Raw genomic sequence first — 23457 nt, 5'->3', positions numbered from 1 at the left:
GTTCCCCTGTAAAAGGCTTTAATCTCCTTTATTATAGGCTTTATACAAATACATCTGCCCTGCCTTTTGCATATGTTTGAGATCAAAATCATCCTGACAATGTCACTATAGTCGCTTCTTTTTAAAAGATGGCTGATGCCAACAAAAGGCTTTTTAGTTTTGTGCCACCTATTCAAGCCGAATGAAGAATCTGAGACTTTTCAAACTCAAAGAAAAGCTGGAGAAGCTTTTCTTTATTCTTGAACAAAGGCGACGCCACCTTGATGAGATGTGTGTCGTGACGATGCACTGACTCACATCTCTTCCCACCTGCCGTCTTTATAGAGCAGCTCCCTCCCTTTGTTGTGAAGGTGAACACAGCTGTTGGAACAAGGTCAGGTGATGTCATACCAGGTGATGACATCACCACCTGTCAGGACGTCAGAGGACAAAATGATGAGGTCATAGCCTCGTCTCATTGTGCTCTGTGATTTGAAACATGAGATCACAGACAGTTTATCAAAATGTTCCATAAAGGAGACATATCTCAGCTGTTGAAATGTTTAGAATATTCATCAGTGACTCTACGGTGAAGGTATGTGGTTAATTTATTATAACGATAATTATAACCAACTTGAGCAACATCTTCAATGTAAAAGAAAATTCAACTTTTTTACAATAAGGAAAAAATATGCAATCTAAAAGCTTCATATCAGAACAGTCAGAAAGGATGCAAGAAGAAAGAAGTATTGCTTTTAGAATAATGATGTAAAAATGTAAACCAGCTTGATAATGGTGTGAAACATAGGGGGAAAGAAGGGGGAGGTTGGAATTGAAACCTGCTTTACAAAGAGAGAAATACAATCTCTCCCAACAACGTGACATTACATTTATATTGGTTGATATAATTAATATAAATCTATTGAATGCATGTGTTGTCATATTTCAGTCTATCTGAATTCTGAACTTTTACTACCCCTTATCTCTAAAGGCCCTGACACAGCTGTATGTTGTTCCCTGTGTTGTTTGTCCCTTCTCCCCTCCTGTTGTCTGCAGATCTGCCCAGGTGAAGCTTCTGATTACCTAACGAGCTGCAGCTGGCCTCAGAGTTTAAAAGCTGCAGCGCTGACTTCATGAGGAGAGAGGCTTTTAGAGTTAGGACTGATGTGTGGGGTTTCTCAATCAGGGGTCGTGGGTCGTTGTGGGTTTTTCTTTAAAGCTATTTGAGTTGTTCTTTAGTTGTTTTTCTTTTGATAATAAGTCCCTTGGTTTTGACTTTGTTGAGGTGTTTCTTATCACTTCATTGGGTTGATTTGTGGGTTGTTGTTAGCTGCACCTTAAGGTCGGGCGTGACAGGTCCAACTAGAGACAAGAGGTGAAGATTAGCAAATCAAATTTAGTGATCAAATAACTAAATTAATTAATTAATTAATTAATTTCAACCCAAACATTTGAAAAAAAGGATGAAAATAAAAAAACATCAGATAGGGAAAATAAAATCATTCTAATAATATTTAAAATACATAAAAAATCAGAAAGAACAAAATGTACAACCAAGTAATATTTAAAAATAAGTTTTAACAGAAAAAAGTGAAAAGCAAAGTTTTTACAAAAGCCTTTTTCTGGACACTGACTGGTCGTATTTATAGAACTGGTGTCCCAGATTTTAATTGAGTGAATTTCATATGTGTGGGGATTTCTAGAAAATGTTACATTTTTCTTTTATCAGGGGGTTGTGATGGGAAACCTCCAATACACCATCAGCAGACGATTACAGAGTCCTTGAAGGAAATTACTAACAAGGACTCTGTAATCATTTTTGCTGAATAAAGAAGTGATTTACACCTTTTCCCTCCAACCATTGATTTGAAAAGTGTGATCTCATTCCAACATGTGTGTAACTCTTGTCAGTCGATCTGTAGGTCACTGTTGGTATTAGTCATTGGGACTGTGAGGAGAACCACAGCAGGCCTTATAGTTTCTGTGCATACGTTCATTAATACTCACAAATCAATGTCAAATCTAAAGGGCTGAGGGTTACATATGATGTTACATGACATCACTTTTATTCAGCAGATGCTTGCTCCCTATAGTCAATGAGTGATAAGAGACTCTGACCTTTAATAACATAAAGTATTTGTGGGCATGGTGCCCACAAAAAAAGAAAACGTGCTTTAGAGGTTTTTTTCACACTTACAGACACATGCATGTCGAGTTCAGACACATCAGCTGCTTCAGTAACACTCTGAACAGACGGACAGAAGAGCCGTGATTATTATAAATAAGTTATGAGTCTAGCAGCACCAGAGAGAGAGAGAGAGAGATGTAAACAAAGTGTTCACTCTCTTTTTGTCTGTACCAGGTGATGAAGAGTTTCATGTGTGAATGAAATAAACTGCAAGAGAAAAGCTCAAACATTAATGTGTTTGTTTAATTTCATTTTTATTCATTTTAATTGAATTTGAAATGCAGTTCTTTTAAATGAATTTTCTCTTTCAAAATATTTAATATTTTTTCATCATTGCTTTGGCCCTTTGATTTCATGACCTAGTGTTGCATCCACTCCTTTTTAAATCTGTGAAAAAAAACTTCTGGGTCTGATCTATTGATATAAATGTCCCTTCAATGGTCAATTAATAATTTAATCAACGTTATAACAAAATTGAAACAAATTATTAAGAAAAGATCAAGGGTTGTGAATCCATTTTTGATCCAGAACAGCCCAAAAAATCAGGTACAAAAAAAATAATTAATGATATATTAGACTCATTTTCACATTTACCAAAAAATATAAAAATGCAAATATACAAATGGTGAGTTGTTGCATGCTGGCTGCGGATTTCTCATTATAATTCATTGATTTAATTCAAATGGTAGTTGAAACCAAAGTAAATGCAGACAAATAGCATGCATATGTACTTTTCATGTGCAACAGTAGCTCGGTATGTGTAGAGATTAGGGCTACATCTGTCCCTAGACCTTTAAAACACATGACATCATATGACTAATAATGAGATGAAATCTGAGGAAATCTATCAGCCTGCGGTTTGAATATAATGACGTTTTCATGAGCAGTGGATGCTATAGGCTAATTTTATGCAAGCTAAAAATGTGCCCACATGTGAAACACTGTTTTTTAAGCTTCTACATATAAAGAATAAAGAAGCAGCAATCAGGAGACTAAAGAGCACAAAGTGTCATATATGGTTATTATTTTTAGTCCTCACACTCTGTGTGGCTGCATGTGTGTGCACATGTTGGCTCAACAACAACCTGTTTACTGTCCATGCTGCATACAGCAATTTGTTGGACTATAATGGCTGCACTGCAGGGAGTGGATGCAGGCCAGCCACACACACACACAAACACACACACACACACACACACACACACACACACACACACTTTGCTCTTTCTGTATTATGTGAGCAGTGTTACTGCCGCACTTAGAGGTGTCAGCGGCTCCCGCTGTGGGCAGCACTGAGACTCTGATTAGTGCTAATGAAGAGCTGCAGGAGGTGTGTGTGAGGGGGTGGACACAGATCACCCTGAGATTGTGTGCATGTGAAACTGGTGCAATGAGACTAATTACATGTGAAATATGTGCAGGGATAGTAAAACAGGAATTTTTGGAGCTCTGACATTTACCTGAGAGACGACCGACTTCACCACTCATCCACAGCCGGCTTTTTTTACAAGCCTTTATACCCAATGTTGCTTATCAATTCACCGTATCAGCTATTATCCAAAGTCATCTTTACCATGGTTGCTGACTGGACTGCAGAGCTCAGCAGGTGGGAAACTGACACTTATACCTAAATAGTCATATATAGAAACATTGGGGTACTAGCAAACAATTTTCTTAAAATAAAATAAAATAAAATGACATTATTTTACTCACTGCAGGCTATCCATTAACTAATAATAACAAGGGATTCAGGCCTCATGTTTTGCTTTTTAAATCTTAAGATTATGTGTTTATCTGAACTGGTCAGGGGACTGTGGCTTATGTTAAGTGAAACAAGATATTTTTGACCGAGCTGCGGGGGTCGACCTGTTTGAATCACAGCACATTAAACTTTCATAGATGCCGCCATGCGCCTTCTTTTATTCTGAAAAACTCCCCGCAGTGACTTAAGTCTGCTTGGAGGAATTGAAATTCATCGGTGACGTCTGACCCCACACTCTGCACCCTCTGCCTCTCTCCTCCACCTCTAAATGAACGTCCACTATTCCCGATCACTCCCCGCTATACCCGCCCAAGTCTGTTTCCATGGCGACTTGCCCTTAACCTCCTGCCTCCAGCCTCCAACCCCTCCCCTCCCCCTGGTGTCGACCCCCCTCGCTCCGTGTTGCTCTCAGCCTGGGAAATCAGCCTAATAAATAGCTTTATGTTAATCAGGCTGCTCGAGCTGCCAATCTTAATACTGTTATTAAAGTGTGTGAAAATGTCAGAGTGCAGTGTTCGCCCTGTGGACCCTCTGCACGCTCTCACTGCAGGAAGTCACAGCGTCTGCACCGCTCTGTCACCACTCTTCCTCCTGAATCTTGTCTTAGTTCACATCTGTTGTGATGATTTGGACACTTAGTAGAAGTGTAAAAGAGCCAGAGGTTTGCACTTCATTTCAGGATGAATTCAGCTGCTCATGATGACTCTGTCCGGTTGTTTGTTCAAACTGCTCAGCTACCTGTGAGCTTCTTGTTCACCCGGGCCTTCTCCTGGGGGTCTTTTGATCAATATGAACCAAAAGTTCTGATTGCACTTAAATTTGCAACATGATCCCTCAGAAACTCTAACTTCTTTATTCCTTCAGCTATCAGACTGTTGAATGCTGACAGCTATAATTTATTTATGTTTGGTTCATGTACACCAAGGTAACCTTCAAGGTTTATTATCTTCTACCGATGTTGCATTTAAGATTTTTTTTATTGGGTCTTGCTGCTCTTTTAGACTCAAATCAGCTGGCTGGTTTTCTCCTTACTGTTTCAACTACACCTTTTGTCCTGTGACAAAACCTGTCTGCTTCCTCTTGTGGTGGAGTTTCTGTACCTATGTATTAAGATTTAAACATCATTATGTTTATTCACTGTTCTCTGATGTCAGTCAGACTTGATAGAGTTCAGCTGTGACTAGAAACCAAGGACAGCTTAGTGTGTCAAGGGTCTTCCCCTTTATATCTGCATGTTTGGTCGACTTAGTGTCTGCTCCAAATTGACATCACAGATTAGTTAAGGTCAGTATGACTCTGACGTCAATAATGTCTTTTCTATATATTCAAAGGCTGTTGAAGAGTTTGGGAGAATTGGCATAGCAGGGACACAGCATCAGACGTGTGCTTGATACTCCATCTCTACTCCAGAGTATTCTTCTTGTATGTATAAACTTTCATCAACCTAAGCCATCTGATTCAATTGAGTCTTATTATGTGAAGTCAAGTTCTTAGTAATTTCCTCAACACCTCTGAACATCTTACACTGTCACCGTTAAATCTCACTTCACATGCTTGTTCTGTTTGTTTGGGACATCTGCTGCGTCTGTTTCCTTTTGGGACTTTGTTAAAAAAAGAAAAGAGCTACATGAATAAAGTTGATTGTCATTAATATTCAGAAATCATTTTAATGCAGCATTTGAAGAATGAGAAGTGAATTGTTAATGTTTTTTCACTAATGAGAATCCTCATTATCAACCTGAGAATAAAACTCTGTTTTTTGTTATTTAAATTAATTCTGATGACATTTCAAGGACTAAAAAAAACCTTTTTCATTACTTTAAATTTTCCCAAAGTATGTAAATGAAATAAAAATAAATCTTATTGTGAAATATGATTATGTCCTTGAAACATATTTTGTTGTTAGCTATCACAGTTTAAAAAGATTTCATGAAGTATAGAAACCACAGAAAAATAAAAAACAGTATGACAGGAGAAACAAGTGAATTAAAATAAGGAATTTTCCTTTTCTTTTCAGATTTTTAAATCCTAGAATCTACAAGAGAAATATTTGACTGACAGCTTGGCATGTTGCCTCTATTGAAACATCTCAATGTTTAGCGTGGCCTGTAAGCCCCTCCAAAGAGTCCCACTGAACTATCGTCTCTGGTTTCATTTTGAACAATCTTCACTTCTTTCCTCAGAAAAATGTAATCCTACTGTTTGAAATTGGAGTCATCATAGCCTGCACTCTTTTAGAGAATTGGTTTTGGGTCCACAAAGTGAAGGTGCAGCTGCTCCTCCACCTCCATCTTTTTTGATATCCTGTTTGTATTCTGTGTTTGTTTACTGACCCTTTCTGTTACATACAACCTGCACCAATGTTCAAATAATTCCCCACTGTCATCATCCTCACTCCATCTGCTTCTGTCTTTGTGTTTGTTATTTCAGGCTTCAGATCCTTCAAAGTATTTCCTCTCACCATCCACTTATCTTATAGGCTGTGTATCAGGGGTGGGCAACTGGCGGCACGAGGGCCACATGCGGCCCCCCTCCTCTCTTAATACGGCCTGGGCGTCAATTTCAAGTACCAATTAATTAAGAAAACATCACAACAGCCATGAAGGATTACAACCTGAGTTGCTATAACAACACCAAGATAAAATACATAACAACATGCACATTAGAAATACTTTTATCATACTCTTAAATTATTATACTACATTTGTTTTTTGGAGCCACCCCCTGCTGGCCAAAAGAAAGAATGCAGTTCAAGGCACTTCCACTTACTGAAACTAATAAAGTAAAACAATTTATGTACCATTGTAAACACCTTTTTTTTTTCCTTCAGTAGAAATCCATCGTTTGAAATAGTTTTAAACAATCTGAGTCAGGATCGTGTCTCTGAGCCAGCAGCTGTGTTCCCAGCAGCTTCAGTTTCACATTGAAGAATAAGTTTAGTTTCAGTCAAAGAGTGTGATCTGTAGCATGAACAGACATTTGAAGGAGGCATAAAGCATCATCGTGTCATAAGTCTTAACTTATGAATAAAGGGAAAGAAAAGCAGTCAGACATTTAGAGGTTAATGTGTTTTAAAAGTCTGATAACACAAAGTACCAGAAAGACAACTTATTCTATTATTGAACATGTCAGTTATGTGTTATTTTTTATGCAGCTCGGTAAGATAAAATGTGATTGTGGTTTACATGCAGTAGGCGTTTTAATTAGACGTGCACATTTGATTGACTGAACGTGACTTTCAGGGAAATGTCAGAATTTAAATACTCTGCAAACATGACTGTGAGGAACATAATTACATTTATATGACGGCAATTAAAAGTTAACCTCAGTGTGTGTTAGTGAGTCAGGGACAGATGGAGGAGAGAGGGAACGGACAAAGAGGAGAAGAGAATATTTCTCTCAAGTTAATGCAAGCACTGGTTTTTGTTAACTGTGTGTGCATGTAGTGTGCATGTGTGTGTGCGTGCGTGTGTGAGATGGGATTTCTGGGTGGGTCACACACTGACTATGTTGATTAATTAGTGTTAACTCAGTAATTGCATAGACTGTTACAGATACAGCCCATGGGTAGTATCCTCTTGACACACACAAACAAACACCCCCCCCGACACACACACACACACACATACACACACACACACACACACACACACACATTTACAGTCTCTGCTAATGAATCAATATCGGCATGCAGCATGACAGAAACATCGAAGCGTAAATTGAGATCATGCATTTAATGATAATGAACAAATCAGAGCAGGGCGGGTTATTGCTGCTGCTGCCGCATACTGAATATCCTTTCTACATTTCTTTATGGATTCTTGTAACAGTACAACAACCATTATCAGAGCAGTCACTCTTCTGGATTGAATTTAGACTTCATTTATTCAGGAAAGTCCCACTGAAATCACAACTCTCATTTCCAATGGAGATTAAGCTACAAGAGAGGAAGAGTTTACAATTAGAGGCAATGGGGAGATAAATTAAGGTGAAGCAAGGGGGGAAGGGTATAAGAGATTTTGAGAAAACAGTCTTTTTATTATGAGAGTAAAGCCATAATATTAAGAAAATTAAGTGGTCATTTTCCCAAAAAAATAAATTGTAGCATAGGGAGACAAAAATCTTAATATCAGCAGTGGAAAGTCTAAGTTATTTTGAAGGTATATCAAAAGCTATACTAAAGAATTCAGATCCATAATTTGAATGAAATCATCAATAGATAACTGAAAAAGGTGTATAATAGCGTCAAATATATCAACCACAGATGCTTAATAAACACATTCAGGAGTTGAGAGTTTCTCATTAACAAAGCAGGAAGTGACTCCTTGGGTTTATTTTGTTTAATTCAAATCTACATGTTGGAGGAGATACACAGAAAGTGAAGAAGTTTAAAGTTCACTGTTGACTGTTAAAAGTCATTGGGCTGTGATTGGTTACATGAAAGTGTTGGATGAAATAATTTGCTTGGGTTTCTGTTTCTTTGATTCAGTTAGTTAGTAGAAAAGGGGAATATTTATGCATTTGAATTTTGTTGCACTTTGCTGAGTTTGTTTCACAGATGTAACTTTTTCTTTCTAATGCATTTTTTAATCATTTTCATTTCAGTCTGACTTCAGCTGATATCACCTCACACTACGGGGAGGAAAACAAAATGTAAACAAAAGCTTTAAAACAAAAGAGAGGAAGATATCGAAAGGAAAGTTTCAGTAAGAGATTGAATTCTTCATATACATACTTATGCTAAACACTCATGTTAATATGCTGAAAACATCCAAAGTAACAGAAGGAGAACATAATGCAGTGTATGGCACAAAGCCACCATGATTGCTCTTATCACAACATTTTATATCTTAGTATTCATAGACATGCATGACCAATGGTGTTGACACTGCAGGGTTGTCAGTGCATGTTTCAGCACCAACAATGGATTCAGAAAATAATTGGCATCGGGATTGGGATGTGAAATGGATTTTGGAGACAGCTATATATGACAGTGTGTGTGTGTGTGTGTGAGGAGGAAGAGATTTGTCATGCTTACTCTGATGGCTTGTGTGATTCCACCATTGTGCATATTTGTGTTTTGACATTGACATGTTGAAGTATTGCCATGCGAGTGTATTTTTGGAGTGTGTTTGTAAGGATGATATAACAAAGTCCTTCACTCAAGTATTTTTTTTCCTCCACCGCAGCACAACAACAGAGACACTTCTGCAGCCACTATTTGGTGCTAAAATTATAGACCATACAAGAAGAGGATATAGCCTCCTGTGAAAAATTCAATTAGAGTGCCATGCACTTGGTGTTCCTACAGCCAGCAGCAGGGGCGACTCCATTGGTTGGAACATTGTAAAGCAGGCTATAAGAAAAATGTTAGACATTACTCTTGATTTATGACCCAAGTAAACATTTTGCAAATGAGCTTATGGGCTCAATCATTGGCTCGAAGTCTTCTTAAAAACAGAATGATGTTCCTTTAATTTATGCTCCTGATTAAAGTTAAATGGACATTAAATTACAGGATGCTTCAAGGTGTGGTTCAGTGTTTAGTTGCACTTTAACGATTATTTTGACTGGTATGGACATGCATGAGTAGGTAGTGCTAGCATTAGCAGATAGCTTATCCATGACTAACCGAATTTCCCCCTGGGATTAATAAAGCATTTCTGATTCTGACTCATCTCATGCTTCTCTCTAACTCAACCTCTTTGCTATAATATAAGCAATTCTGGACAAAAAAGATGGTGACAACTCAATGCCAAACTCAACGCCGAACCTCTTTCATACAGACTATAGGACTATAGGGATGTATCCATACCTCGCAATACAAATAATAATCGATTTAAATATGGGCAATTTGAATCGTTGAGACCAAAGAAAATATTACAATATTTATTTTCAACCAGCAGAGGGCGCTATCTTCTTTAGGCTTTTCTTGTTTGACGTCAGTAGCTGGACAAGAGATAAATCGAAATTGTAATAAAAGAGTCACATTTATTCATGAATTGATTCAATTAAATTTCTTTAACAAGTTGTGATACAATCGTATCATGAGGTAAGTGCATCCTTACATCCCTAGAACACTTTCAAACGTCCATACCTTATGTTTTAAATGAATCCTGCCATCTGATGAAACTCCATTTGTCTGAAACCAGATTCCTTGTTAGAGAATAATAACACGCATACAAATTTAGCTCATGGTCCATAATCATGATGCAACATCCGACTACAGACAGGCAATGTTTTAGTTATGACACAAGCCTTTCATATCCACTACATCATGCTTGAATAAAAAGAAAGGACACATGTCTACATTGAATCTAATAATTTGCCTTGAAGTGGACATCGCTGTCACATCCTCGTAACTGATTGCACTGATTGTAATAACAATGGCGCAGGAGGCAGATGTGACGAACAAAAGAAGTGTCTGCACAGAACGCTCCCTCAGTGAGGATGTTGGAGGGTTTGTAGGTGGGTTAAGGGTTGCGACCTCGCTGTGTGACCCCTGAGTCATCAGCACACTTAACCCCTCATTTTGATTGACCTCCTGTTTGTACGTGAGCTCCCTCGTGAATGCCGCCGCCGGCCTCTTTAATACACTGAAGCAGGAGTCAATGAGAATAGAGAGTGTGGATAATTTATGGAGGCATTGATTGAGGGAAAAAGATCCTTCTTTTTTTTTGTCTACTGTGTTTGCAGAGTTCAATCAAGCCTGGTGTGATGTAATTGATTCGATTGATGGAAACATGTGAATGCCTTTAATGCATTAAGATGTTTGTGTAGCTGCTAGGCCCAAATCCTCATGATTTATGGCAGTAGTTTGAATATTGAGGATAAAGGCTTCCCCACAATCTGTTGTCTTTACTGAGTAATAATGAGTCTATATCGAGAAACTTTGCCAACAGATTAATTAATAGAAGTCCCCCCTCCAGTCACACAGCACTGTCAGACGATCTTCAAATGTACTGTAGTAGTAGTTTTTCCATTTCTGAAACTACTTATCAGATACATCAAAACTCTTTCTATATGGTCGGGCCAAATCAAAGTGTGGTCTATCAAAATAGGGAAGTTGTTCTGGTAGCTGGAGTGGTGCCAGGGCAGTTCCCGAGTACTGCCGAGGTGCCCTTGAGCAAGGCATTGATTATAAAGTGATCATCCAAATTAACTAATCCCATTCTTACACATTCTATGAAAAATGCGACAGCAATTCAGGGTTAAGTGTCTTGCCCAAGGATATATTGGACATGTGGCTGCAGGAGCTGGGGATCAAACCCCTGACTATCCAGTTGAGAGACAACAGATTCCATCTTCTTCTCTCGCTTGGGGCACTGATTAAATCTCAATAAAGAACTCAGGGCATGCTGGTATTTCAGAGCAGATCCTGATTGTCAAGCAGCAAGAATGTGTATTTGTAAAGAGCATTTAGGATTTATTTTAGAAAAATGGTCATGTGACATTATCCACCCAGTCTGCTTCACTATCATCTAAAATTTAAAAGCATGATCTCCAACGTGTAAAAGATCATTCTTATTTAGTCCAGTAACTCTGGTGAAGGCATGCTCACCCAGCAGGAACAAAACTGCATTATCATAAACTCATCTCCGAGGATTATCACAACTCTTCCTCAAACAAATAGCCTGAAAAATTGAGCAACCTGAATTCTGTAATTCCATTATCTTCTCTCCTGTTTTCTTTCAGCAAACACACGACTAATCCCTGCGTACATACAGCACCTGACGAGTAAATCTAACCACCGTCTTATATCTTCCTCACCATCCTATCTCTCAGCACCTGGAGAAATCCTCGCAGTGATGGAGAAAGTTGTCCAAGCAGCTATTAGCATATGCAGAACTGTCTCCTGCTTACAAAGTAGGATCTGTGCCCTTCTGTCTCTCTCCATCGTCCCCTTTAGAGCTCATCGTCGCCACAGATGCTGCCTAATTTCCATCCCTGCTCGGTTATGTACATAATTCTGCATATTATGTACGACACAGGGGGGCTAAGCAGGGAAAACCAAAAAAAAAATCAGGACAGGTCTGAACAGGTCTAAAGTGTATATGATATTTTCTTTCCGTCTTAATACATTTCTAAATTGCTTTTTGCAACATTTTGGAGCATTCAGTAGCTTCTTTTTACAGAACATGTCATCTACAGAGGTGTGAATGATGAGCTTCTTATAATGTTACTCTGACATCAAGCGTTCGAATTGTCATGTCGCGCACAATGAAGCTTCAGTGTTTAGCCAGCTCTGCATCAGTCTTCTAACCTGTTTGAATTATTCAAAAGCATCTCCAATATTCATACTAGTTTGACCACGTTTCTTTCTCTTGGAGCTTATCAGAAAAATGCAGAGGCTTTTATGTCGGGTAGAATCAGTTATATCTGAACCACTTTGCTTGTCTGCTTCCATCACTGCAACACCTGTTGTCCAAAACAGCAGTTAAAAACCAATGGAACCCCTCTATGGAGCATCTGAGGGGTAAGTTCGCTGCGATTGCTGTGTTCGGTGAGAAATCATAGAATTAAAGAACCTTAAAAAGCAAAGTAATCTAATGACTCTACATCTCTTGCCTGATTATTTAAATTCTCGACTTGTAGGGCACATCTCTTGTTCAATCCAATGAGAGTCTTCTGTCTCTAGATGATCGGTGAACATGGCTCACCCAAACCATCTAAAAATGCTCTCTTCTATTTTCTTGGAAAATAATCTGTGAAATCCTTGCACCAAAACATTCTCCATTTCTCTTTACTGCCAAAAGATAAGGCTAACATGCTAGAGCTATAGATTGGAGGTCTAAAGTGAAATTTGGAGTTAATTAATTGATCGTGGATGCAGCAGGCCAATGCCGGATAAAACAATGATGAGGAGGCTCAGGGTGATGGTGGCTGAAAAAACCTTGGATATGATCTGAAAGTGATTGAGTTCCTGGATGGACCACTGAGCACTGCCTGATGTTATTCATCCTCCTCCGGAAGGACTGGGGAGGTTTGTTAATGGGGAGATGACGACACAGATGGAGGGATGGAGGTGAGGGAGCACAGGATGGGTGGAAAAGGAGATGGAAAAGACGTGCAGTGACTCAGATCCTTCATTGTCAAGGTGCTGTCATACACACAACACATATAAATTCATAAGGCGTTCACTTGCTTTTTTAAAAATGTATTTTCTTTGTATTCACAGAGGGTGGTGAAGCTGTTTATGCAACAGCCCTGCCGATAAATCAAGGTGAATTGAAACGAAATTGAAGTGAGGCAGATAGAGCGAGAGGGCAAATATTGAGTGAGATGCAGGGAGGATAAAGGAATACAAAGGAATAACAGAGAGGCAGGAGATTAAAACAGACTAGAGGAGGGAGCGACAGGCGGAGAGGAAGATCCCTGAAAGTATCGAATAGAAGCAATCCACAGTCAGTTTGTGAAAAAGTCACAAAAATACATCTAGAGTGTGTGTACATCGCAACTTTTTCATTTTTTTGTAGGTATCAGCCATAAAATCTATAATCAGGTGTCTGACCAGCTATGAGGGCTTTCTACCAAGAAGCTGCTTCTCTGTCGCCCTGGTGATGGCTAGTTGCTTGAAGCCATCAGTGATGAATTCTTTCAACCCAAACAAAATGTACGTTTTGAAATGCATAGACATCACAATAACTTTTTCAATAACTAGAATTATTTTCTGAAATACAATTACTTTACATACAATTAATAGGAAAAGTGTAAAGACTGCACACACTACAATCCTTGTTTTTATACCGTTGAAGAAGAAAAAAGTGTGGTGTGACAGATGTGCTCATTTAAGAGTGTATGCATACAGTATGCATAGTCTTTTGAAGAACACATATTTCACAAAATGCCCTTCACCATGTCTTTCTGACACTAATATGTGTTCCTAGTCTGTCTACAAACTCCCCATTTATGAGAAAACTCCATCCTCTCCGATTTTGTCTGCTCCACTTTTCAGAAAATGTGTGCTCAAACAGGCCGTTTGGAGATTTTCCCTTCATGACATCACAAAGGGCAGTAGCCCCTCCCCCAGGTGGGTGACACTCCCACAGCTAGGTGTTTGTTCTGCCCTCTGAGTCTGCTTTTCCACCGTAAACAATATGGCAAGGTGAAAGAAAGCCCAAGCAACATCCCCTTCCAGAGAGGGGCATGGTCTAAAACAGCTCATTTGCATTTAAAGCGATACAGAAACAGCCTGTTTTGAGCAGACCTGAAATAGAGGGGTTAATAGGCATGATCAAATATAGGATCAGAGTGGATTTAGAACAAGACACTTATTAAGTTTCTTCATATTTAAATGTGCCAATTATTCTTTTTCACCAGGGAACCATCCAAGATATATAAAATGAACAATTATTCAAATATTCTTACTTCATTTTATGGATACCACAAGCTGAAAATTACTGGGTTTTTATCACTTTAGCAGTTTAGCTTAGCTGTAACATTAGAGCTTTTCCTAAAATCTGAAAGAAAATAGTGAAGTTTTCTGAAGATGTTCGGACACAAATGGCATCAAAAATCAAAGCTGTAATCATCCGTCTGCATGTTGAAGCTTTTTCTTTGTAATTTATCAATACATTTAATCTATATGAGCTCCTCAGTGATCACCACTGTGGATTTATATCAGTGTGTTGATCAAAAATGAAGCGACTGAAACACAGCAGATCCATTATACATCATAGAGAGAGAGAGAAGCATTACCAGGCTGAGTGTGTAAAGAGTCACGACCTTCCCCGAGCAGAGTGATGGGTTTGTTTTGGCTGCACGCCCTCAGTGCATGGGTTCACATCCCTCCACCTCCTGCTCTCCACCACAGTTTGTCTGGCCAGCCTCACTTGAGCGCTCCCCGGTCATCACACATTCTCTTTCTAGCCCACAACAAAGTCCCAGCCGCAGACACACACAGCCAGCTCCAGCTCCACGCTGAGAAAGGTCACATCTAATGATCCAGACGTCACGCATGGAGCTGGAAGCAGCTCTGACAGGAATTACAGCATCCAGAGGTGAAGCACAGAGTCAGTCTGCATGTCTGGTGACTTTGAATTAGTGTACATCTCACAGCTCAACAGCTACATTATATGTGATATGTCAGATACTTAGAGAGCCTACAGTCACAGTTGGATAATGGTGGGTTTTTAGAGACAAGAGTCAACCTGAGGTTAGAAAACGTGGAGAACAGTCTGGCGGTTTCCAGCGTTCTGCTTGGGCTTTGACCATGAAAATGTTTTGGCTTTGCAAATGTTCCCTCCACATCTATTAATAATTAATTTTTACTAGACAGCCATTCCCAATAAATACTGAAGGAATACAGCAACAAGGACGTAGTGGATCAGAGGAGCTGAAGTTAAATGCTCCCTCTGAGGGTTAACGAGACTTGCATTTGTCAAAATCTCTGCTCTTTTTTAAGAGGTACATAAAAAAACTCCTTAGTTTTCATTGTTCACAAAACTGAATGGGAGCAGAATTGGTTGCAGTGGTCTCCCCTTATCAAATGCAAATAGATCAGGTCACTAAACCAAGAAAACACAGAGAAAAAAATGTGTTCATCAATTCAATTCAATCAATTTAAAATTGTCCATATTCATATAGATTTTTAATTGCATTTCAAAAATATCATTACATCATTACATAGCTGGTGTCTGATGCATATAGAAGGGCTTCGTCAGCAAGCTGTAACTAAGCTGTAGGTAAATGTAATAAACTGCTAACTATCTCTTATCTGTTTTATTGATGTGATAAAAAATGATACTGATGTGTCTAATGTTGAAAATGTGTTGTATGTTTGACGGAGGTCATGCTAATTTACTGGTAAATAATGAGATTTATAAACTGACAGAAGAGTTTGTTGCAATGCTGATTTGACAGAAAAAAACTCGAGTCTGCAGCCAGACAGCAGTAAACTTTTTTTTCTCTCTCTCTCTCTCTGTTTTGGCATCTCGTTAAATCTTGAATATTGTTGGAATCAAAGTATTATCATAAAATGGAAGTTGGATGTTTTTAAAAAAAAGTGGGATTATGAAAGTATACTTTTTTCGGCAAAAGACTCTGAAATCACATTTGCAGATGCTTTAATTTAAATCCTTCTTTGTGTGACATACTGTATTCTGTGACAGTATTCCAAAATCTTGGGAATGTAAATACTTAATTAATTAATTTTAAAAAGCTCTCTCTCTCTCTCTCTCTCTCTCTCTCATTGTCATGTGTCATTCTCTGCAGACACAGGCTGGTTTCACATAGTTCTGCGCTAACAGCACCATTAGCACCAAACAACAACCACAGAGAGAAAACCCCTCTTTCAGAGCTGCTGGGTGGCACAAAGACACCGTGGTGATTGTCTCCCTTAGTTACAAGACACCCATTTTAATTCATAGTGTTTCCAGCAGTGTGCAAATAAAACAGTTTTAATTGAATACAATTCTGGTTTGACGTGACAAGGAGAGTGCATGCATCTCTGCTTCTGTGCAAATCAAATCAGTTTAGATGCTGTTGTTTGAGGAGGGGGGGTTAAACTTTCATGGGATTTACATATTGAAATATTAAGAAGTAATTAACTAGAAAATATGCAAACACACACACACACACACACACACACACTCAAAGACTCACACACGCAGCGTTAATGACTCCCTGGCAGATTTACGGTGAATAGAGCAAAGGGGAGCCTACTTGACCTCCATGAAGGGACAAATGGACGCATTAGCGCCCATAAATTACAATACGTACACACAATTATAGAGCAGAGTGGCAGTCTGCCAGCTCCAGCTGCCTCAATGCAAAGATGCTTCTATGAGTATATGTGTACATGTCCACAAGCACCACTACACCACTCTGACTTATAGCATCAGAACCAAAAGTTCTATTAAATAAAAGGATCACATGATCAGTACTCTTGAGGATCATAAAACAGACTTGATCTGAAGTTTTATTGATTACCCAGAAGTCTAATGAGGGCCTTTGCATCTTTTTTGCATCCATTTATGTATATGCTTCTTGTAATGGCGCTTTTATCAGCATTTTTCCACGTCAATTCATCCTCAAATCTCTGTTTGTGGGAGTGCACCTGTTCCCTAAGGAGCAGGTGTCTTAACACCTATTGATCCATGCAAATATTCTGCGGCCAGCCAGTGATTATGAATGTATCTCCACAGTCAGAAGTAGCATCCTAATCACAAATGAGTGTGTGAGAGTAGGATGTGTGGGTAGAAAGGTAGAGCAGCTAATTGGGCACTCATATCTCATGTAGGAGTATTCAAGCAGCTTTTAAATCACAAGACACCTTTTAAGGTTCACAGTTATTACATTTTTACAAGTTTCCCCTTTCACGTGTTACTTACGTATAAGCCTGTTTTTGTTTCTAGGAAGCATAGTGTCAATTAACTGAGGCACAGTCAGTGTCTATAAATAGGGCTATTAGATCTGCAAAGAGAAGCTGTCGATGTTGTCATATACCCATGTATTTAGCAGATGCATTTCTTTCATTTCTTTTTGTTTGAAGCTTTTAAGAAATATTTTAAGAATCCTTTTCACTTCAGAAAAATCAGACCCCCATTAAATGGTAAATGGACTGGAGCTTGTGTCGCACTTGTGTCCATCATTATTAACTGATAGCGCTTTTTCACCTCAGGTCAAACCTACCCATTCAAATCTATTCACACACTGACGGCAGAGGCTGCTTTGTAAAGTGGCCGACTCTTCCACTGAGCCCCATGTTTAGCCATGTTAAATTTGCTTGTAACAATACTGCCATATAAAGATCTGGTTATTATCAGCTCCCATACATAATTATTAAAGCTCAAGTCCATAAAGAAAATGTGCATACAGGACACAGGAAAGGTGCCGTTAAAGCTATGACGCAGAGTAAAGGTTAAAAAAATTATGAATTTGCAAAGTCAGCAGAGACATTTTTTTTGTCAAAGCTGGCTTTATGATCTGGACAGTGATATGATGGTGCTGATGCAGGATTATAGTAGAGAAGTGCAAAGACAATCATACAGCTCATTCATAGTTTTCAAAGTCATGTGTGGGATGGCATTAATCTCACCAGAACGTATCCAGAAGATGTTTGAAGGTCAAATCAATAACGTTCAGTTTTTAACAAGTTTTTATCATAGTGAAATAATCATTTATAAACTGATATTTCTGGGCCATTTTGCCTTTATTGGATAGGACAGGTGAAAAGAGACAGGAAATGTTAGGAGTGAAAGCGGGGGGGGGGACATGCAAAGTGAAAGTCACATGTGCAGGGCTGATTGCAAAGCCCTGGATGTTCTGATTAGAAGTCTAGACTTGTCCTTAATGATGAAAATGTTCCAAGATTCAATTCTCCAAACACTTAAATCCTCAACTGATTTCTTAATGATTTGACTTTTTACCATTTGAAAAAGGAAGTCCGTCATTGTCTGGATAACAAATGGAGAAACATCCACTGTCACCAGTTGACTGTTCAAGAGCATATTAGGACACATCAAAGTCAATCAGGATGACTTAATCAAGGCCTCTCAGCTCTGAACATGTATGCCATCATGGGTGCAATCCATGCATCGTTGGAGAAAGTTGTAAAGGGTCATTGCATTAAACCGTGGTTTCTGAAACAGTCCCAAATTCTGACAATAAGAAGGAAGAGGAGATCATCATCATGACTGTGGAAGGATTTATGATTAACACCTTCAGACCAGAAGCTGAACCAACTACGTCAATCTCTCATGAAGAATGCAAAAAAAGGGGTGCTCTTTGAAGAACGTGGTGCCACACCCCTTTTTGAATGGTCATATCTGGAGAGTACACAAGAACCTTGTTGTAGATAAAGACATGTGACACAGACATTGGTAGCTAAATTGGTGAGATTTAGTGTCTTGGTCGAAGAAATGCTCCCGTTTGTCATTTGCCAGAGTAGTAGCTGGCATCAGGAACGCCAACTTTCAAGTTTTACTTTTGACTTTGTCTTTTAACCTGTGTGATATAAAAGAAGAAGTAGAGTGGACCTCTCATAGATCTGATAGATAAACGTGTAAGTCCTCCCCTGCAGTCCACTACAGAGCTGTGTTTGAGTGAATTGTCCATTATTTCCCAAATTGGTTATCGGGCAGCATTGATTTTCCCATTGAGCCTCCCTCTGAGCTCCTGGTCGACCCACACATGCTGTCCGCCCACTGCCCTGCTATTGAGCTTCTCGCCTGGATACCCACGGTTTGACCCCCCCACCCCCACCCCCATGTAGTGATGAATCAGCACATAATAGCCACACATATGTACATCTCTATTATGTCTGAAAATGGAATAAGAATATGTAAGGTATTAATCTGAATCTGTGCAAAGATGTTGAAGGACCTTTTGTTTGGTTTAAAAAAGAAACATTGATTTCTGCAGCGGCTGGACACGTAGATATCATTGTTTGACTTGATTCCCTCCATGTGTGCAATCCATTTCCTTCACAGCAGTGTACAATAAAGAAAGCTTATAGACTTTATCTCATTGACCACTCATTAGCAGAACTATTACACCTCCCCTAGTCTTCATTTATACTCCCTGAATGTATCGACATCACCCAAAGATAGTCAGGAGGAGGATCAGTGTCAGGAAGCTCTGGGGGGAAAAACTTAAAGAATATGAAGGCAGATGCACACCGGTCACGTCTGTCTATCAGCAGATCCATCCATGTTTCTCTGCAGCAGACAGATTCCTCTCAATAGATTCATTGTACTGTCTCATCGGGCTGTGCTGTATAGATCGCGCGACTCAATCTGCACTCCATTAGAGGTGGCGGATGAGAGGATGGATGACAATAAGAGAGAGAAAAAGAAGTGTGAGGGCAGTGGAAGAGAGGCTATAAAGTCAGCGTTATCGACACTGCTGGAAGCCGGTTATCAAGGAGAGAGAGAGAAAATCTACCTTTCACACCCATGTCCTCTCATCAAAAGGCAAACCTCACTCCCCTCTGTGACAAAATGCACACCAATTACTGTACCTACACTCACCCACACAATGCTACACCAAGAGGGAACACAGCAAACCCCGACCGCTCGCTTTTAACCGGACGTCAATGGACACAAGCATCGAAGCAGCTCTATATGTGAGAAACAAGATTAGAAAAGAAAGAAAGGTACATAGAAAGAAAGAAAGACAAATAGGAGGGAAAGAGATTTGGAGAGACCAGATTGAAAGACAGATTGGACAAAGAGACAGAAAGATAAAATGTACAAAAGACGGAAATACAGGAAGAGACACAGACAGTAAGACAATAAAGACAAAAGAACAGCACTAAAGAAAGAAAGATAGAAAGACTGGAGGAAGGACAAAAAGACAGGCTGAGAGAAGGAAAGTGAATGAACAAGAGAAAGAAAGAAAAAGAAAAGAGAGATGGAAGTACAAGAAGGAAGACAGAACTGAAGCCATGAAGACGGACAGAGACATACAGAAAGGATGTAAAGAAAGAAAGAATCCCAAAAAGAGATAAAAAGACAGAAAGAGTGAGTCTAAGAACATGAAAAAGTTTGAAGGGATGAATACATTTGTCATACAATGTCCATGACTTCATATGTGTGCTATCTGTGTGTTGGTGTATGTGTGTGAATGCAGCATTCATTGGTATGCACCGACATGGAGACAAAGCTAGGGTCCTCATTATAGCAGACATCAAGGTGATCTGTTGACTTAACTTTACCCTACTCACAGGCACACAGGCACACACACACAAACACACATACACACTTACTCATATGTACGCATTTGCAGCCCTGTCGTTGGAGCAGTGCACAGCAGGGACATCTCATTACAGCATGTTAATAACCCTCTGCAGACACACAGTAAAAACTAAATTCCCTCCACAACCATAAAAACCAAACAGAGCAGAGTGTCTGTGAGTCTGAGCTCCGTCCATGAAGAGGAGGAGGAGGAAGAGGAGGAGGAGGAGGAGGGGGAGAGAGAGAGAAGCCCAGTGGCAAAAGTTAAGGAGATGTGACAGCTTTGGTCTGTGGAGCCTGACAGCAGACAGCTTCATTTAACAAACAGAGCTGAAGAGCAGAGCATGTGATTGGGTGATACTGTCTCTGTGACAATTTTTACTCACACACCACAAAATGCTCTGACAGCCTTCTCATCTCACTGTGCTGCACACGCACACGGATTGTTTTCTGACAGGAGTCTTTAGATGGATTTAGACTGACACGTTTTGATTTAGGGATTTTCTCAAGGACACACATCCACGGAAACACAATTAAGAAGTTTAAAATCAAAGGATAATTCTGAGCATTTTTAAAGTGCTAGAATCATTCTTAGTTTCTGTATTTTACTCTGAGGATTTTGGGTTAATCAGGAAGTTGCAGGCTGTTCTACAACCCTTCGGCTTAATCCAATAATCGTTGTATTAATTATTCCCATCATGCATCTGGTCTGAGAGCACCAGATGTAACATTTAGAATGATTGTCAGTCGTTACAGATATTGTTGGCTACAATATGTTACTTCCTGATTCTAATACCTGAGTTTACAGATCTGCAGCTACATAGTGCAAGTGCAACAAAAGATGGACAAAATGTTATCTAACAGTAGCCTCAAAACTTTGGCTTGCACACTGTGCATACCATCATTATCATGTTTAAATGTTGCTGTATTGTTGACAGTATTGCTCAATGTTTCTTCTTCGCTGATGTAAAACAGTAGGCTGTTTCCCAGCAGCAGCCATATGAAACTAATGTAGGAAGAAAATTGCACCTTAAGAGGAAACTATATATAAAAAAAATGATCAATCTGCTTTTAGGCTATTACGGATGGAATTGGATAAGTGCATTGGATGTTTATGCACGCTTTCACTGATACAGCATTTAAGGTTTCCTGATACTGGTATCGGTATCAGAACAACTCTTAGATCTGTCTTCTGATTTTAATCGTCCATTCATCACCAGTCACCTCACATCAGATCGACTCTCATGACAACTCCTTCCACTTTCTCTTTCAAACTCCCTGCTCAGCTTGAATCAACATTTCCATCACAAAAGACCTCCGCTTCTAAGTGTTCGCAGTCTCTTTTTTTTTCAAGAAATCCTCCTGCATCACACAGCATGAAAAGAGGGCAAAGATAAAACCAAAGGATGGGGTTAAAGGAGGGAGGGGGGGGGTTAAGGATGAGAGGATGCAGAGGCAGATTCCCTGCTCGCTTACCGTTGAAGCCGGTGAAGTTCCCCCAGTCAAGCAGGGAGCTGTTGAAGGCGGGCAGCGAGCTGTTGAAGAACAGATCTGTGCCGTTAGACGGGTTCCTGATGGTGTCGGTGAACAGGTTCATCTGCAGCAGGGTCTTGATCAGATAGCGCAGCATCTTGCCGCATAGAGAGAACCACACTCCCCTCTTAAAGGTCTCACTGTCACTCACTTTATCTTTCAATCTGTCCTTTTCAAAGGTAGGGTTTCTCTCCAAGGATGTAGCCTATCTCCTTTTGGTTTGTTGAGAAGACTTGAAGAATTGTCCCCAAGATCCCAAGTAGATCCAAATATTTCAAAAATGTTTTTCGAGATAAAAGTTCAATATGACAGAAAAAGTGGTTCAAAAGAAATCAAAGTTTAAGTCTTGAGTTGGCTGCAGATGTCAGGCTGGTGTTGTGGGGGGCCCCCTTGCTGTGATCCCCTCGCCTCCTCCCCAGCATCGGATTGTTCCTTCCTCCTTGTTTCTTTTGTTCTGGGATCACATAACTTCACACGCTGTCTGCCACCACACAAAAACAGCCTCTCGGTGTAAAAGAATCCAGCAATGTAATGATGACCCCTTTGGATTTGCTGCTCTCCTCTCTCCCCTCCCCTCCCTCTGGCTCCTCCTGTGTCCCTCCCTTCCTCTCCCCCTCCTCTCTCTCTCTCCCTCTCTCTCTCTCTGTGCGTGATGGGGTCCCGGGGGTCCAGAGGAGAGAGAGAGAGCAGGTGCTGTTGGCAATAAATGTTTAATTATTAGATTAATAATCATCCCAGGAGGCTCTGAATTTAGGGGCAGGGGAGAAAAGGGAAAGAATAGACTCACTGTCACTGTCCTATCCATAAGCTACAGATCGCCTCATATGCATAAATGTAAACATACAGTATGTGGAAGATAAACAAGCATGTGACAAGCAAAACTCCTGCTGTGTCATTGTGGAAGCACATTGTGAGTCAGTGTCATCACGGAGATGCTCCTTGTTCTCATTCTGCCTTCACAGCCTCACAAGCTGGAGTTCACATCAAAATTATGTGTCCATTTGTATAGTATGTACAAGTTAACATTTTTGTAGACTAAGTGATGCCATAAAGCTGTGAATGCAAACATGTTCTAGTCCAGGAAAAAGCTTGAAGTGGTCAAAATAAGTTACTATATGAAGCCATAATATTCATTGCTCTGTACATTTGAGAAAGATCAGAAATAAGACAAGTAGCACTATAAGAGGAACACTTTGGGATGTTTTGCTGTTGTTTTGCATTTAAAGAGAGTAGTTGACCTCTCAGTATGAGGGACAGGTATCCAAAACATTTTTGTGGAGAGACGTTATATTTGGTTGACTTTTAACAGAAAAAGTAGA

At 39.6% G+C, this 23457-nt stretch overlaps 1 protein-coding gene across 4 annotated transcripts in view; it reads right to left on the bottom strand.

Moving 5' to 3' along the window:
* robo3 (roundabout, axon guidance receptor, homolog 3 (Drosophila)) overlaps window positions 1–22640 on the bottom strand; it is a 189635-nt gene extending 166995 nt beyond the window's left edge. For 3 of the 4 annotated variants that reach the window (XM_029276509.2, XM_029276508.2, XM_065962835.1), the window contains exon 1: window positions 22082–22639. In XM_029276509.2, coding sequence (XP_029132342.2) covers window positions 22082–22235 — 154 coding nt within the window. In that variant the 5' untranslated portion in view covers window positions 22236–22639. Of the gene's footprint in view, window positions 1–22081 lie in introns of all 4 variants that reach the window. The other variant, XM_065962837.1, reaches the window with a different exon arrangement.
* Window positions 22641–23457: the final 817 nt, after the last annotated feature.

This window comes from Labrus bergylta, chromosome 14 (assembly GCF_963930695.1).
Source record: "Labrus bergylta chromosome 14, fLabBer1.1, whole genome shotgun sequence".
Lineage (NCBI taxonomy): Eukaryota > Metazoa > Chordata > Actinopteri > Labriformes > Labridae > Labrus > Labrus bergylta.
This window is presented reverse-complemented; position numbering and strand designations above follow the sequence as displayed.